Genomic DNA, 16343 nt, shown 5'->3' with positions numbered 1-16343 from the left:
GAGCGAGTTCTCAGCCAATTATCGGCGGGCGCTGAGGTCGCGTGACTGGAGGACAGGCCCCGCCCCTCGGAGCCGTCAAAACAATTGCCTCGAGCGGCAGCCATGATGAATTTAAAGGGGCAGTCCCCGCGAAGGCGGCGGTCGGACCAACAGCCTGCAGGTGAGTCTTGGGGAGGACCCCTGGGGCTGAGGGTTAACATGGTACCAACTCTTACACCCACACTCCGGGGACAGATGAATAAGCCACTTCCGACCAGCCTCCCAAAACTCCAGGCTGACTAAAAAACTCCGCCCCCCGCGAGTCTTCCCCGCCCCTCGGCGTCCAGACGGACAGTAGGACAGCCTGCCCCGCCCACTGCGGGATCGCCTGACTCCATGACCTCGAGCTTGTCCGCTGTCCGGTCTTGACCGGCGACTCTGCCCTCACTCCTACCTTCCTGCCCTCAGTCCCTGCCTGCGTCACTGTCCTCAACCTGGGGCCTGCCTCCGCGCAAGTTAGCAACCTTAGGCACTCGTGAATTGCAGCCCCGGCCAGGGTAGCCGGCGCCCAGCGCCTTTCCCTGGGACCCCACAGTGCTTTCAGATCTGCTATGCTTTCCTGAACCATCCATCAGGCACTTGAGAGGCACCCTAAGGTACCGGTTAGGTGATCATGACAGACAAAGCCATGAAAGGAGCCTATTGCGGGAATCCAGGTGGGAATCCTCACCAGGTCTCCCTGCTCAGCCTTTCACAGGCACACCCTTGGCCGCAGGTCTCAGATTAAATCAGTCTTTCATTCCCTTATTGGGAGAAAGTAACTCCTCAGACCTGGAATGAGGAGACCGAGTTACGGAAGAAAGGACATTAGTACTGCTCTCTGAAGAACCTGTGGGCAGAAGGAGGGAGGGTGTTTGTCCTGGGTGGGGCCCCGTGCCGGTCCTCTGGGTGGCTGTGAAGTGGTGAGAGCGAGGGGGTGGGACTGCCGGACTTCTGGACTTTGGGCAGTGCAGATCTTTCTAAATCCTTAGCTGTAGTTGAGAGTTTCTTCCGGGCTCAGGCCTGGGAGCCGCCTGAAGCCAAGGGCTCTGCTCTTTACACAGGTAAGGAGACTTCAAAGATGAGTTTTGAGGAAGTAGGAAGACATTCTGAGCCCTGGCGGGGAGGGGGGTGGCAAGCGAGGTCTGAAGGTTGGTTAGTTGCAATGGAGCTAACCAGGTTGGGAGATGCTGGGCTTAGGTGCTTTGCTGACGCAGCCTGAAGACCTTCAGCCTTCCAGATTCCCTGTAATGAGGACTTCTGTTCCCCCCTCCTCTCTCTCTTTCTCTCGCTCTCTCTCGCTGTCTCCCCTAACCCTGAGTCCTGCCCCTCTACTGGGGTGCTGTTTTCTGCACAGATCCTGTTTTTTTTTTTTTTAACCCCGTTCCTCCGGAGTGCCCTCCATGACCCTTACAATGAAATGCTTCAGATGTCCTGCTGCCTTTCCCTAACCCATGCTCTCTTTCCACCTGCTAAGCCCTAAATTCCTCTAACTCGAAGCATGCCTGTTCATTCTACAGTCGAGTTATCTCTTCTCTCTCACCTTAGTTTTATGTTTACTCTTTCTCTTTCGTCAGCTCACCTACAGGGTCTCTCATACTCTTTTCCCTTTACTTAGATCCCTGACACCCTCTAACAGTATGACTTCCATCTTTACCAGCTGAACTCTGTGGTTTCTCCCTAGCCCGGGCAAGATCCCCCTTCCAGGATGTCAGGCCTGGTGTTGGGGCAGCGGGATGAGCCCTCAGGACACCGGCTCAGCCAAGAAGAGATCCTGGGCAGTACCAGGTTGGTGAGCCAAGGGCTGGAGGCCCTACACAGTGAGCATCAGGCTGTGCTGCAGAGCCTGTCCCACACCATTGAGTGTCTGCAGCAGGGAGGCCATGAGGAAGGGCTGGTGCATGAGAAGGCCCGGCAGTTGCGACGGTCTATGGAGAACATTGAACTGGGACTGAGTGAGGCCCAGGTAAGAGTTACAGGTGATGCCAAGTGTTCCAGAGTCCATAGAGGCTCGGTTAGCTGATGCAAGCTGGGGTCTCCTTGTCCGAGGAACTTAGATTTGTTTCATTCGTTAAATATTTATGGAGTGCCTACTGTGTGTCAACTCTTCTGAGTGCCAGTGATGTATCACAGCACACAACAGTACAATTCTTAGCCATCTTGAGGCTGATATTATAGCTGGGAGAGACAGACAGATAGGACATAGATAAATAAGTGAATGATTTACTGTGCCAGAGAAATCATTGCTAAGGACACAAAGATAAAAATAAAGCAAAGAAAGAGAGGATGCAGTTTTATATAGAGTGTACATAGAAGGCCTCATTCACAAGGCAACATTTGAGCGAAGACCTGAGGATAAGGGAGCAAGCCCTGGAAGAAACAGGTCCCAAGGAGGGAGGACAAGTGCAAGGGCCTTCCACTGAGCCTGGCTGGTGTGACTTTCTCAGCATGAGTGATGAATGAGGGGAAGAAGAGGGATGGCATTGGAGATGGGAACAGGTCATGCAGAGCTGGTAGGCTGTCCTAGGGTCTTTGCTTTTCCATTGAGAGACATGGGAGCTGTGTTCTAAGGAGTGATGGAATTCAGCCTAAGATCCTGTCTTGTGGGGCAGACAGTAGAGAGACCCGTGAGAGGCTGTTGTGTAGGTGGGAACTGGTGGTGTGGCATCTGATGAAAACAATGGAACTGGTGAAAAGAAGCAGGGTTTGGGGTATCTTTTTTTATTTAAGTCATTTGCTTTGTGTATATAGGTGTTTTGTCTACATGTATGTCTGTATAATATGTATGTGCCTGGTACCTATAGAGGCCAGAAGAGGCCATTAGATCCCCTCGGGCTGGAGTTACATACATTTGTGAGCTACCATGTTGGCACTGGTAATTGAACCTAGGTCCTCTAGAAGAACAGCCACTGCTCTTAATCACTGAGCCAGCTCTCCAGTCCAGTGGTTCTCAACCCTATGGATTGAAATCTCTTTTGGGGTCAAACAACCCTTTCACAGGGGTTACATATCAGCTATGTCGAATATCAGATATTCATGTTACAATTCATAACAGTAGCAAAATTGCAGTTACGAAGTAGCAATGAAATAATTTTATGGTTGGAGTCAGCACAACATGAGGAACTGTATCAAAGGGTCACAGCATTAGGGAAGTGAGAAGCACTGCTCCAGCCCCTCTGAGGATCTTTCGATGGTAGAGCTCTTGCCAGTCACTCCTGCTTGTTGCTTCCTCTATCCCTCTCCCGACTGGCCATCTCTCCTAAGGCCATCTCTCCCCTGAATGCTCTTATGTGATGTTCCCATGTAGGTGATGCTGGCTCTGGCCAGCCACCTGAGCACAGTAGAGTCGGAAAAGCAGAAGCTGCGGGCTCAAGTGCGGCGGCTATGCCAGGAGAACCAGTGGCTTCGAGATGAGCTAGCGGGCACTCAGCAGCGCTTACAGCGTAGTGAACAGGCTGTGGCCCAGCTGGAGGAAGAAAAGAAACACCTGGAGTTCCTGAGGCAGCTGCGCCAGTATGATGAGGATGGGCACAGCATGGTGAGCACGCACAACCAGGGTTTGCTGGGACCATGAGCAGCGCAGTTGCCCATCATCCCACAGGAAACATCAATGCCTAGCGTGTACCCGCTTGGAAGAATTTTATTTTCAGGCTTGACAGCAACTCCAGATGACAGCAAGGGGGAAATAATCTTGACTTGTCAACCTTAATTAAATGTTTACTCTCCTAGGGACTGGGCGGAAGTACTTGTTCTCACAGCTAAGAGTATGTGGAGCAAGGTAAATAGTCAGGCAACTGAAACCCTGAATCCTACAGGCTTTGGTTAGGGAAAGCATAGCCGATTTTGGCAGGAGACTCCCTTACAATTTTCTCTCAAACCGAATGCAGTTCAGCCCCCACTAGCAGGTGTTTGTGTACCCTGGGCCTTACGGGTGCAGAGGAGGCGATCCATGTAAAGGCACCTGCCTTCTCAAGCTTACAGTGTCTGTGCAGAGCAGGGCTCGTACACAAGGACACAGATGTGACTGGACAGAGCAGCAAGTGTACAGTCTGCATGTGGCCCAGTAGGCACAGAGGGACCTCCACAGAGATAGGTCCTGAGGGATGGTCAGAAGGGTTCCGATAGGAGGGAGGGTTCAGGATTGAGTAGCAGTTAGGGTGGTGGGTTCACCTAAATGAGTTAGGAGTTGTGCCAGATTTTGAAGGATCATGTGGGGGATAAAGGAGCTTTCTGGGCTGGAGGGGGATTACAGTTAAGGCTCCAGGGCCAAAGTGCTGTTCTGTCCAGGGACAGTGAAGAGATAATTTGCCTGGGACACACTAACAAACTGATAGGAGGGTTTGAAGTCTTTGTATAAGGTTGCCATCCCTGGTGGAGAAAAGTACATTTTCCATTGTGGAAGTGTGTTAGATAGTAAGGGCTGGGCCCTAAGCCCACACAAAGCAAAGGGAGATGGTGAGCCCAAGCTGAGCTAGACACATTGGGTACGTGTCAGTAAGAGCAGACATACTCCTTCCCCTCAGGAAAGACATATAATCAGTGTAAACACGCAGGGATTGCCACAGGGCTATAATCATCAGAGGTGAGTGTTAGAGACAGGGAGGCCACGAACACGGGTGCTGGGAAGAGAACTCTCTGGATGAGAAGCAGAGTCATGAGATTTTGTCTAAGACAGCCCATTCATGGCTGGGTCAGCTGCTGGTCTTTTCTAGGAGCAGAGGCTGGAACATAGTGTCTTTTTGGCCCCCTTGGTTGGTGATTTTGTTACTTACAAGAACCCCTGGAGAGGCGTCTAGGGTCTGGCATGCTGTCCCTTCTTTCTCTTCCAGGAGGAGAAGGAAGGAGATGTCACCAAGGATTCCCTGGATGACCTCTTCCCCAGCGAGGAGGAGGAAGATTCCAGCAATGGCTGTGAGTCTGCCTATGGGGCTGGAGGGTGACAAGGGGCAGCCGGAAGCTGCTTCAAGCCTTAGCCTGCTCTGAATAGGGACCTTACATCCACAGACAAGTTCTCCATTTCCTTTGGAGACTGGGTGGGTCCCAGGCTAGGATCTGAGTCCTCGCCGCCCCCTGCCCCCCATGCCCCTCAGCATTTAATAAGTATGTTGTACACTGGGAATACCAAGATGAAGAAGATGCTGGTTCCACCAGTAAGTTCACAGTCCAGTGGAAAATAACCCTGGGCTGGAGCTGCATGGATCCCCAAGCCTTTCATGCTTTTGCTTTGCTGGGCACCTTTAGCATGTGCTTACTGAGTAAAAGTTAATTGACTGACTTACTGGAGAATAAAAAGGTTTGTGATGGGCACAGGTGTAAGGCTGTAGGTAAAAGAACAGCAGTGCTGTCCAGTCTCCTTTGAGAACCTGCTGGGGTCTGCCATAGAGAAAGGGTGGATAGACGGGTGGACAGGAGGTAAAGGAAAAGGAGGAGTCCTCTGAGGAAATGCTCTGTCTTTTCTGTGATGAGTTAGTGTCCCGTGGCCAGGGTGCTGCAGCAGCCCAGCAGGCCGGATATGAGATCCCAGCAAGGTTGCGGACCCTGCACAACCTGGTCATCCAGTATGCAGCTCAGGGTCGCTATGAGGTGGCTGTGCCACTCTGTAAGCAGGCACTAGAGGACCTGGAGCGCACCTCTGGCCGAGGTCACCCTGATGTGGCTACTATGCTCAACATCCTGGCTTTGGTGTATAGGTGAGCACCACTTTCCTCCATTGTCTATAACAGCTCACTTCCTGCCTCCTCTCCTCTCTGCTGGACCTTCTCCCAGAGATACCTAACAAGGGGGTGTCCCCCAAACTAGAACCCTCACTTTCTTCAGTCCCAAACCATTGACATCAGAGAATACTCACCTCTCAGGCTCTTTGTTTCTCTGGCCTCTCTGGAGAGTGTGTGTGGGTCTATTTTGTTTGTGGCTTTCTCTTGGGATGGCAGTGTTCTGCAGCCAGGTGTGTGTCACGAAGCTTTATTCTTGCCCCAGCAGGCTTCCTGACTTCAAGCGAGTCCCAAATTTCTAAGTGTACCCCAATCCTCTCGAAGGGGGTGAAGGAGATGGTGACAGAGTACACACTAACCCTCACTATTTTGCTGCTTTCCAGGGACCAGAATAAGTACAAGGAGGCTGCCCATCTGCTGAATGATGCCCTCAGAATCCGGGAGAGCACCCTGGGCCGGGACCACCCAGCCGTCAGTATTCCTGGCCCACTCACTCCCCACTCATCTCTGTTGTCTTAGTCCTCTGTGTGCTGCCCTCAGCCCACTCAGTACCGCTACTTATGAAGGAGGCTTGAGAACGGTCAGGCTCTGTCTAGTGAGCTCAGTGTTTCTCAATTCTCTGAGACTCAACGACTCCTTTTCTGTTGCTTACTGAGTGTATAGCAATTGTAAATAACAGGTTTCTTTATGACATTTTCTTTCAAAAACCCTTTCTCTTCTATTTTACTTTCATGTGTATGGGTAGTTTTCCTGCATGTATATCTGTGCACTATATGTGTTCAGTGTCCACGAGGCCAGAAGAGGGCATCAGATCCTACATATGGGTGCTGGGAATTGAATATAGGTCCTCTGGAAGAGCATCTACTACTCTTAACCTTTGAGCCCTTGCTCCAGCCCGTAGTTAGTACATTTTATGTGTGCATATAAAATGCTCTGACCGAATTTATCTTTTCTAGTTCCTCTCTTTTCCCCCCTTTCCCTTGTGTCTTTTAAGGAGCTAGGGCTCGAACCCAGGGCCTTTCAGATGTTAGAGGAGCAGTCTACCACTGAATTTGGATTCAGTGAGTCAATACTGCTAGACCTTTGACTCTCTTTTGATGACAAATGTTTTTTTTTCTTTAAATTTAATTACGATTAATATATCCTATCTATACATGTGATGCCCCCCCCCCCCAAAAAGGTAACAGGACTAAAAAGTAACTCCAATGAATATAAAAAGAGACAATGTAATTTTTTTTGGTGGGGGTGTTTCCAGACAGGGTTTCTCTATGGCTTTGGAGACTGTCCTGGAACTAGCTCTTGTAGACCAGGCTGGCCTCGAACTCACAAAGATCTGCCTGCCTCTGCCTCCCGAGTGCTGGGACTAAAGATGTGCACCACCACCACTCGGCTTGAGACAGTGTAATTTTTGATTACATAATACATACAATGCAATGTAAAATAAGAGCTGAGTACAATTATGCTAGAAGCTACAACAACATAATCTGATGTTTGACTTATTATAGAAGTGCTAAGACAAAAAGTGAGAGCTAACCAGGCAGTGGTGGCACACACCTTTAATCCCAGCACTTGGGGGTATAGACAGGTAAGTTCAAGGCCAACCTGGTCTACAGAGTGAGTTCCAGGATAGCCAGGGATACACAGAGAAAACCTGTCTTAAAAAACCAGAAAAAAAACTTTTTTTTTTTTTTTTGAAAAGAAAGAGTTGTGGGCTGGAGAGATGGCCCAACAGTTAAGAGAGTGTGCTGCTCATACAGAGGACCCCCAAGCCCAACACCCATGTTGGATGGCTCACAGCAGTCGGCATCTGGCACCTCTGGTCTCCACGGGTACCTGTGTTCACATGTACATTGGCACATATTAGGCACACACACACTTCATTAAGAGCTTTCTGAAAAGAGAAAGTTCTATATATAGCCTTGAGTAGGGACAGAGTGGCAAGCGTTTAACGGGTTGTTAAAGTTGAGAAAATGAGCAATAATGTCTTTGGAAATGAGATGACTTTGTGGGAGCATTTCTGTGTAATGTCACATTAGCTAGGCAGGGATGCTACATCTCAGCAACCCTGGGATTTTGACCTCTTCCCCAGTGATGCTGGTGCTTCTGCTCTGTGCTCACAGGTCCAGCAGGGCATCTCTAAGCCGCCAGAGCCCTAACACACACACACACACAGAGTAGCCACAGATTTCCTGCCTCCCTTTGGGAATAGCACTATACTACAGTCAGAAACCACCTGAAATTTTTAGAAATCCCTCTAGAGGGCAATACCCTCACCCTCATGGAGCTTCAGGCATTCTGTTTGTAGTTTCCCCCTTTCCAGCCTCTGGAACTGGTGGTAGACTATGTTCTTTTTAAAAAGAGGGGTGGGGGAGTGTGGGGGGGGGAGGGACAGAGACAGACACAGCACAGAGAGAGACACACAGAGAAAGATCTCAAGAGGTCAGAGGACAACCAACTTACTAGAATTGGTTTCCTCCCTCTGCAGGGTTGGTCTGCAGGCTTGGCAGCAAGCTGTTTCCTTGCTGAGCCATCTCACCACAACATGGAGTCTGTGTCTCTTGATGTTGGCTTGGGCTCTGCTGTGCATGGAGAGAACTGGAGATTCATTTGCAGCTCTGATGTGTGATGGGGGTTGTCCTTCCTTTGCAGGTGGCTGCCACACTCAACAATCTGGCTGTGCTGTATGGCAAAAGGGGTAAATACAAGGAGGCGGAGCCATTGTGCCAGCGGGCACTGGAGATCCGAGAAAAGGTGCCCACACTCTCCCTTTTCCTCCCCAGTCCTTTACTCTGCCCTCTACTGACTTAGCTCTTTCTTCTGCTCTTCATGTGCTTGCACACATGCAATCATAGTCACTTGTCTGCTCCTTTGCTGTTTCCCAGGTCTTGGGCACCAACCACCCAGATGTGGCGAAGCAGCTGAACAACTTGGCCCTCCTGTGTCAAAACCAGGGCAAGTATGAGGCAGTGGAACGTTATTACCAGCGGGCGCTAGCCATCTATGAGAGCCAGCTAGGGCCAGACAACCCTAATGTAGCTCGGACCAAGAACAACCTGGTAAGGAAGGAAGAGACAGGTGGTGGGAAGAGGGAGGGAATGGCCTCCCAGTGGGTTCTGGACTCAGAGGGCATCAGAATGGGGCACATCCTTTGCCAACTTTGTACCTGTCTCTAGGGCTGCCTTTGAGGATGAAGGATCTGCTTCATTCTGCTTCCTGATCCTACCGGGAGCTGGGTGGGAATAACTTTAGCCCTCAGCTATAACACGTTGAATGAGGAGGGTCTCAGGGACAGACATAAAGAAGTGGAACCCCCTGAGTCTGGCTGAGACCTGCTTCCTTACACCTCTTGCTCTTGTGTTTCTGTTCTGTGTCTCTAGGCTTCCTGTTACCTAAAGCAGGGCAAGTACTCAGAGGCTGAGACTCTGTACAAAGAAATCCTGACCCGTGCCCATGTACAGGAGTTTGGGTCTGTGGATGGTGAGTGGTAAGGTTTGGGAAGGGGGGCTTGATTGGGGGCCACACATGGGTTAGTGGGGACAGCCAGAGTCTGTCAGTCTTCCCCCATTGGCCTGGGGGTTCTGGCTTCCCACATAGTGTCCAGATCTGTTCTCTTACTCCCTCACTCAATATATCATCCTCAGAGGACCACAAGCCTATCTGGATGCATGCTGAGGAGCGGGAGAAAATGAGCAGAGTGAGTAGGGGACCCAGCACCTCTGGCTTGATCCTTGTGTTAGTTTACTACTCACCTCTTGCCCTTGCCCTCAATGTACAGTACCTTTCCCAACCTGGTCTGTACCTTAGCCCAGTGCCCACCTGCTCCCCAACATCTTTGTACTTTCCTCCCCAGAGCCGTCACCGTGAGAGCGGCACACCCTATGCAGAGTACGGAGGGTGGTACAAGGCCTGCAAAGTGAGCAGGTGAGCTGCCAGGGATCTGTTTAGTCTGGGCTGCTCCTCTGTCCAGGCTCTGGTTGCCAGAGCCTGCTTCCCTTTGACTCTCTCAGCCTTCTCTCTGCCCCTCCCGGCCTTTCTGTTCTCTTGTTTTTGTGGTGCTTGGGGTTATGTGGGGCCTGTGTACATTCAGCAAGTGCTCTACTATTGGGCTGTGTTCTCATTCCGTTTCTGCCTCCTGCCTCCTCTGATCTCCCTGCAGCCCCACAGTGAACACTACTCTGAGAAACCTAGGGGCTCTGTACCGGCGCCAGGGAAAGCGGGAGGCAGCTGAGACCTTGGAGGAATGTGCCCTGCGTTCCAGGAAGCAGGTCAGAAGCCCACAGCAGGGGGCAGTGATGCCTCTCTGTAATCTTGGCACTTGGGGTTCCAGGCTAGTCATGGTTACTTACAAGCACCTGGTGCTGTTGCACAGGGCCCAGGTTCAGTTTCCAGCACCCACACCAAGCAGCTCACAACTGCCTGTAACTCAAGTTCCAGGGGATCCAATGCCCTATGGGTCCCAGCATGCATGTGACACACATCATGCAGGCAGATACACACACACACATAAAATAAGATGAATAAATCTTCTCTTCTTCTTCTCAGACAGGGTTTCTTTGTATAGTTCTGGCTATCTTGGAACTCACTCTGGCCTTGAAGTTTGAGATCTACTTACCTGCCTCTGTTTTTCAAGTGCTAGGATTAAGGGCATGCACCACCACACCCAGCCAATAAATAAATATGAGAGAGAGAGAGAGAGAGAGAGAGAGAGAGAGAGAGAGAGAGAGAGAGAGAAAGGGACAAGGGACTACTGGGGTCTCTTGTGCACGTGCTAAGAGGGTGAGGGAGGTTTGCTTTTTGTTTTTGTTTTTTTGTTTTGTTTTGGTTTTTGGTTTTTGGTTTCTTGAGACTGGGTTTCTCATAGCTTTGGAGGCTGTCCTGGAACACAAAGATCCACCTGCCTCTGCCTCCTGAGTGCCAGGATTAAAGGCATGCGTCACCACCGCCCCCCCCTTTTTTTTTTTTTTTTTTTGGGTGAGAGAATTTTGTGGCTATGTTTAAGAATGTTCTCACTCCAAACTTGCCATTTGTGTCATGGGACAGATTCAAGATTCCTTTCCCAGATGGTGTGGCTTGTGCCTCTAATTCCAGGATTCAGGAGGCTGTGAGTTTGAGTCTAGCCTGGGCTACATGATGAGTCCTAGGTTAGCTTCAGCTACAGAAAAACAAAACAGGGCTGGTAAGTTGGCTTAGTGGGTAAAGGAGCTTGCTGCACAATCCCGATGAGCTGAGTTCAATCCCCGGGAGCCACGTAAAAGTGGAAGGAGAGAGGTGACTCCACACAGTTGTCCTCTGAACTCCACACTCACACTGTAGCAATGTGTGTGTCTCTTTTCCGTCACACACAACAATAATGTAGTCAAGTGTGGTGGGTAAGTTGCGGGAGGCGACTGGGATGACCTAATTTGGGGAGGCAGAGATGAGAGGATCCTTGGGGTTTGCTGGCTAGCCAGTCTAGCCCAATTGGCAGCACTGAGTACAGTGAGACTTTGTCTCAAATGAAGTAAGGGAGGGCAATCCCTGCCCCCTGTAACAATGTACTCAAACACACACACACACACACACACACACACACACACACACACACACACACACACACACACACACACACACACACACACACACACACTAGAAACCCAAACAACACAGAATGGATTCACTTCCTTAGATGGAACTGTTCTCTTTTACGGGGGTGGTGTGGATGGAGCAGGTGAGGTTCAGGAGACGCCCAAGTCAGAATTTCTCCAGTTACAGACCTCAGCCCATTCACTCTGGGACATAACTACACACAAGTCTATGTAAGGACACACTACAACCTCACAAGGAAAATACTGCCCAGTGCTCGTGTAAGGGGCATCATAAAGAGGGGAAATGCTGTCCTTGAAGTAGATATAGATAAAAGACCCAAAGACCCATCACAAAATTTAAGGAATATGAAGTCCCAGCTCCTTCCTTCTTTAACTATCTTATTATTTTATGTGTGTGGGTATTTTGCTTTCATGTGCACCTGTAGTGCACATGTATGTAGTGCTCACAGAGGCCAGAAGAGGCCACTGGATCCCTGGCTCTGGAGTTACTGCTATTGTGAGCTGCCATGTGGATTCTGGGAACGGAATCTGTTCCCAGCTACTGCTGTCCTCTGCTAGTGTTGGTGGTGCTTTATGGATGAGCCATCTTCCTAGCATCTCTTCCTCTTCCTTCCAGGGGACTGACCCCATCAGTCAGACCAAGGTGGCAGAGCTGCTTGGGGAAGGTGATGGCAGAAGGATTTCCCAGGAGGGCCCTGGGGACAGTGTAAAATTCGAGGGAGGTGACGATGCATCAGTGGCTGTGGAGTGGTCAGGGGTAAGTGTGCTCATGGCCGATGCCCTGCCCTGTCACTTCTTGCTGGCACTGAGAAGCTCTGAGGCTGTCTTTCTCCAAGTTTGTACAGGGGACTAGTCACGTTGTCCCCACCAGTTAGCCCATCCTTATCGGGTCGATCCCTGGGAATCTGCTTTTGACAGGGTTCTTGTCAACCACAGGACTTCAGGGATAGAAGGCATGTGCAGAATAAATGGCAGGAACAGGCTTGGAAGCCAGGCTACACGGAACCCTTTTTGTTCCCACTGCCCATCTCTTTTTGATAGGATGGCAGTGGCACGCTGCAGAGGAGTGGCTCTCTGGGCAAGATCCGGGATGTGCTTCGTAGAAGCAGTGAGCTCCTGGTAAGGAAGCTCCAAGGGACTGAGCCTCGGCCTTCCAGGTACATGACAAAGTTGATATGACAAAGCAGGCCAGCAAGCCCTTGCCTGCAGCTCCTCTTGGTGCTGGACAAATGTCCTAGAAGTGTCCTACATGGAGGGACAATGGGCCAGCCTCAGTTCTCTTATTCTCCCTTGTAGCAGCAACATGAAGCGGGCCGCCTCGCTGAACTACCTGAATCAACCCAGTGCAGCCCCACTCCAGGTAAGGAAGGAAGAAAGAAAGGAAGGAAGGAAGGAAGGAAGGAAGGAAGGAAGGAGGGAAGGGCTTCCAGAAGGCAGCTCCAGGGGCACCAGGGGCAGTGCAAGGGTCACCCATGACAAAGGAGACCTTCAGGAGTCTAGCTGACGGCATAGTATTGGAGGTGCTAGGTAGGCATCAAGGGATATTTTCAGATGCTGGGCATTGGTGGTGCATGTCTTTAATCCCAACAATGGGAGACAGAGGCAGGCGGATCTCTGTGAGTGTCAGCTTGGTGTACAGAGTGAGTTCCAGCTTGGCCAGGACTACACAGAGAAACCCTGTTTCGAAAAACCAAACACACACACATACACACAAAGACACACACACACACACACCCCACAGAGAGAGAGAGAGATAGAGAGAGAGAGAGAGAGAGAGAGAGAGAGAGAGAGAGAGAGAAAGAGAGAGAAAGAGTGTGTGTGGTGTGTGTGTGTGTGTGTGTTGTGTGTGTGTGTGTGTGTGTCAGGCCAGATAGTAACAAGTTAATCAGGAGAGTACCAGCCACTGATGCCCTCCAAAATGGGACTTTGAAATTAGTAATAATTTCAGAATGATTTAGAGTTGCAGGTGGTTCTGTCTTGTATAGTTAGCATATTCCTTACCTTGAGTTCTTAATAAGGAATTAAAAAGGAACAACAAAAATCTCTTGAGAAAAAGGCAATGCTGTTCATTGCATTGGCCTGTGTCAGCTCATTCACAGTACAAGCCAGTATTCTTGGGTTTCTTCCTGGTAGTTCCTCCAGCAAGCAGATTGTGGCTAAGCAATGTCCTAGAGTTTGTATGGAGGTTGGAGGTTCCATCCTATGTCCCCAGGGAGACTGCAGCTGTGGGACAGGCAGGCTCCAGGAGCTTCCAGTGCTCATGGGGTGGCTGGTGGTATCTGTTTCAGGCTTCCTGGGGCCTCAGTGCCAGCACGATGGACCTCTCTTCAAGCAGCTGACATTCAAACACCCCCCTAACCCATCCCCCCCCACTTTCCTATCTGCTGGGTCCCCACAGCATTCCCTATCGCTCCTGTGTCTTCCCCAAGCCAAAGGGAAGGTGAAGAAGGAACAATTTAAACGGAAGACGGCTCTAGGGTCAAGGCTCCTTCCTCAGGAAGGGCCTCAGGATAGGCTCTCTACTTTGTAGTCCTGTAGAGTAGTTCACTGAGGCCCCCAATGTGGGTGAAAAGCAGGTATGCACCTCCAGGATGAGCCTGCTGCTGATTTTTCTATCAGAGGGTTTGGGGCTGGTCTCTTTCATCCCCTGCCCTCTGCTGCCTCACATCAGGTCCATGTATTTCACGATGTTTCTTTAATAAAAGAATCAGGTAACCTTTTGCTACTTGCGTCTTGACTGAAGCATGGTGTGTTAGGGCTCTTGACAGAGGGTGAGGAGTGCTAGGTGGAGCAGCAGGCCTGTTGAATCCTTGGCTTTTTCCAGTGTGTCTCCTTGTGTTTGTACCCTCTTTAGCAGGGCCTGGTGGAAGGCATCTTGGGGGATGGGGAAAGGAGGCCTCCAAGGAGAAGGTGCTGTGGACTGGGTTGTCAGGGACATGTGGTGGCCATGTGGCAGGACCCTGGAGTCCTGGCGCCACTTCTCCTGCCTGTGAGGCCCTCTGTGGCTTCCTTTCCTCCTCCCAGCTGCTTGGGGGAAGGGAGGTCTAAGCAGGCCTGGGGGGCCCTCCAGAGCCAGAAGGGGGACAAGGCACTACCCATCCCCTCTTGCATATCCTGGAGGCCTGTCAGCAGCTGGGGCCCATCTTCTAAAGCTTGACTTCTCCTGACCCGCCTCCCACACCCCTTGCTGCTTTCACAACAAAGAAAGAATGTGGGGGTGGTGGCGCTGGGGGTGGAGGGTGCCTGGAACAAGGGCTGTGTTGGGCCTCCCCACAGCTGGAGATTTGGCCATGCCCTGACACAGCCCAGACTGCCTGGAGATGGACTTGGGATGAATGTCTGTTTAATAGCTTTCGCTGGCTTTCAGAACCCAGGGTTTCTACCTTGGGTTCAGATGTGTCCAGTGCCAAACCTGACTCCAGTCACGGCCCTGACCCCTCTGTTCCGCAGGGCACCACAGTTATGCCCTTGTCTTCTTTGTGGATACCTGCGACACCCTGCTGGTCTGTCTCCCAGCTCTTTGGGTTGCTTATCTCCACCAACTTGGAGAATACTGGGCAAACTATTGGTCCAGACCTCTGGGTAGGACCAGAGTGACCATTCTTCCTAAGGGGCCACAGAATCCTGAGAGTCACTTTGGTTCTCTTTCGTCCCAGTGGACAAAGTAGGCAGTGGGCGCAACACACAGGTCTCTGGCACTCCCCTGGGACCGCCACTGTCTCCCTAACCCTCTCCAGATCATTCCCTCAACTGCCAGCTCCTCCCCTCGACGGCGAGGAGGGGGGCGTCAGGGGGCGGGGCGCCGTGCGGGCGGAGGGGAGGGGGCGTCGGGGGCGTGGTTTGGCGGCCGCGGTGGCGCGCGAGGGCTCGGAGGTACGGGGAGCGCGCGGCTCCAGCTCCGGACGCCTCGGGCTCGGGCTGCGGCTGCTGCAGCGGCCCCAGCGCTCCGGTCCGCGGACCCGCTCGTCCGTGTGCCTCGAACCTCGCTGCTCCCCCTCAGCCCGCCACGATGGGAGCCGGTCCGCTGCCTCTGCTCAGCACTCTGCTGTTGCCGCTGCTGGCCGGTGAGTCCCCCGAGAACCAGGGGTACCGAGCTAGGTTTTGAGAAGGGCGGTAGTCCCGGGGGCTGGAAGGGCCCTGGAGAGGTGGGCTGGGCGATTGGGGCGGCGAAGAGGCTCGCTGGGAGTCCGGGAGCCCGGGGTTGGCGACGCCCCCGCGCGCGGTGCTCTGGGGCGCGGGGACGCGTTTGCTGCTAATTCTCTCCGCCCGACAGCCCGCCCGCCCCGAGAGTTTGCTCGAGCGTTGCTCGGAGTCGCCGGCTCGCGAGCCCTGCCTGGGAGCTCCTTTTTGGGGAACAGCGCCCTCCCATCCCGTGAGAAGGTGCTAACCCTCTGGGAGTGTCCCGGGCCTTGGAGCCCAGGTGAGGGAGACCGGCCTGGGTCTCGATCCTGACCGACCTGACCCAGGGCGCGCCTGGCGCGGTGCTAGCTTTGTTGCCTGTGCCGGCCGGACAAGCTCGGCACCCTCCCTGAAAGTTCCGAGGCAACGCTGGAAGCCCAGCTGGCCCTGCCGGTGAGGGCAGGTTAGACTGAGGGGTGCCTCATCCCCTCCTCTTACTAGGCCCGAGCCTTGAGCCCACTCGGTGCCTGGGTTGTATCCCGGGAGCGGAGGGTCCCAGGCTGTAGTGGTGACTAAAGTGTGAAGGCCGCTGCCAAAATCGGGCATGGCCGGCTTGCCAAGGTGCGGACGGGCTGTTTACTGGATTTCCATCCTGTTCGTGCTCTGGGAGGACAGAAATACTGTCTTCCTAAGGGCAGAAAGGCAAAAAAAAAAAAAAAAAAAAAAAGAAAGCTCAACTCTGGCTTTTCGTGGAGGACCTCTGTACTTTGATGAGGGTGTGGCCCGCATCTCCAGGGCAAACAAGGGGCACCCCTGCTCCGCAGATTTTTATTTCCTGGCTGATGATACCTGGGAGTCAGTCACCACTAAAGGTGTTAGAAGTGATTTAACCGGAAATCGCCAAGCTACT

General features: G+C 52.0%; 1 protein-coding gene across 3 annotated transcripts; it reads left to right on the top strand.

The window, feature by feature from the left end:
• The first annotated feature begins 27 nt into the window (after positions 1-27).
• Positions 28-14036, top strand: Klc4 (kinesin light chain 4). Of its 3 annotated transcripts, none has more exons than XM_027389179.2 (16): positions 28-160; positions 1703-1984; positions 3326-3556; positions 4848-4929; positions 5489-5708; positions 6113-6200; positions 8379-8480; positions 8612-8785; positions 9107-9206; positions 9371-9423; positions 9580-9650; positions 9886-9994; positions 11931-12071; positions 12356-12471; positions 12611-12674; positions 13603-14036. In XM_027389179.2, exons 2-16 carry the CDS (start codon positions 1727-1729, stop codon positions 13651-13653), a joined length of 1860 nt encoding a protein of 619 aa, XP_027244980.1. In that variant the 5' UTR covers positions 28-160; positions 1703-1726; the 3' UTR covers positions 13654-14036. The 3 variants fall into 3 exon arrangements, with proteins under 3 accessions (XP_027244980.1, XP_027244979.1, XP_027244978.1); XM_027389178.2 differs by lacking the exon at positions 28-160 and adding an exon at positions 337-635; XM_027389177.2 differs by lacking the exon at positions 28-160 and adding an exon at positions 337-1082.
• The last annotated feature ends 2307 nt before the right edge of the window (positions 14037-16343 follow it).

This window comes from Cricetulus griseus, assembly GCF_003668045.3.
Source record: "Cricetulus griseus strain 17A/GY chromosome 1 unlocalized genomic scaffold, alternate assembly CriGri-PICRH-1.0 chr1_0, whole genome shotgun sequence".
Lineage (NCBI taxonomy): Eukaryota > Metazoa > Chordata > Mammalia > Rodentia > Cricetidae > Cricetulus > Cricetulus griseus.
Note: the sequence above shows the minus strand (reverse complement) of the source record. Positions and strands in the feature narration are given on the sequence as shown.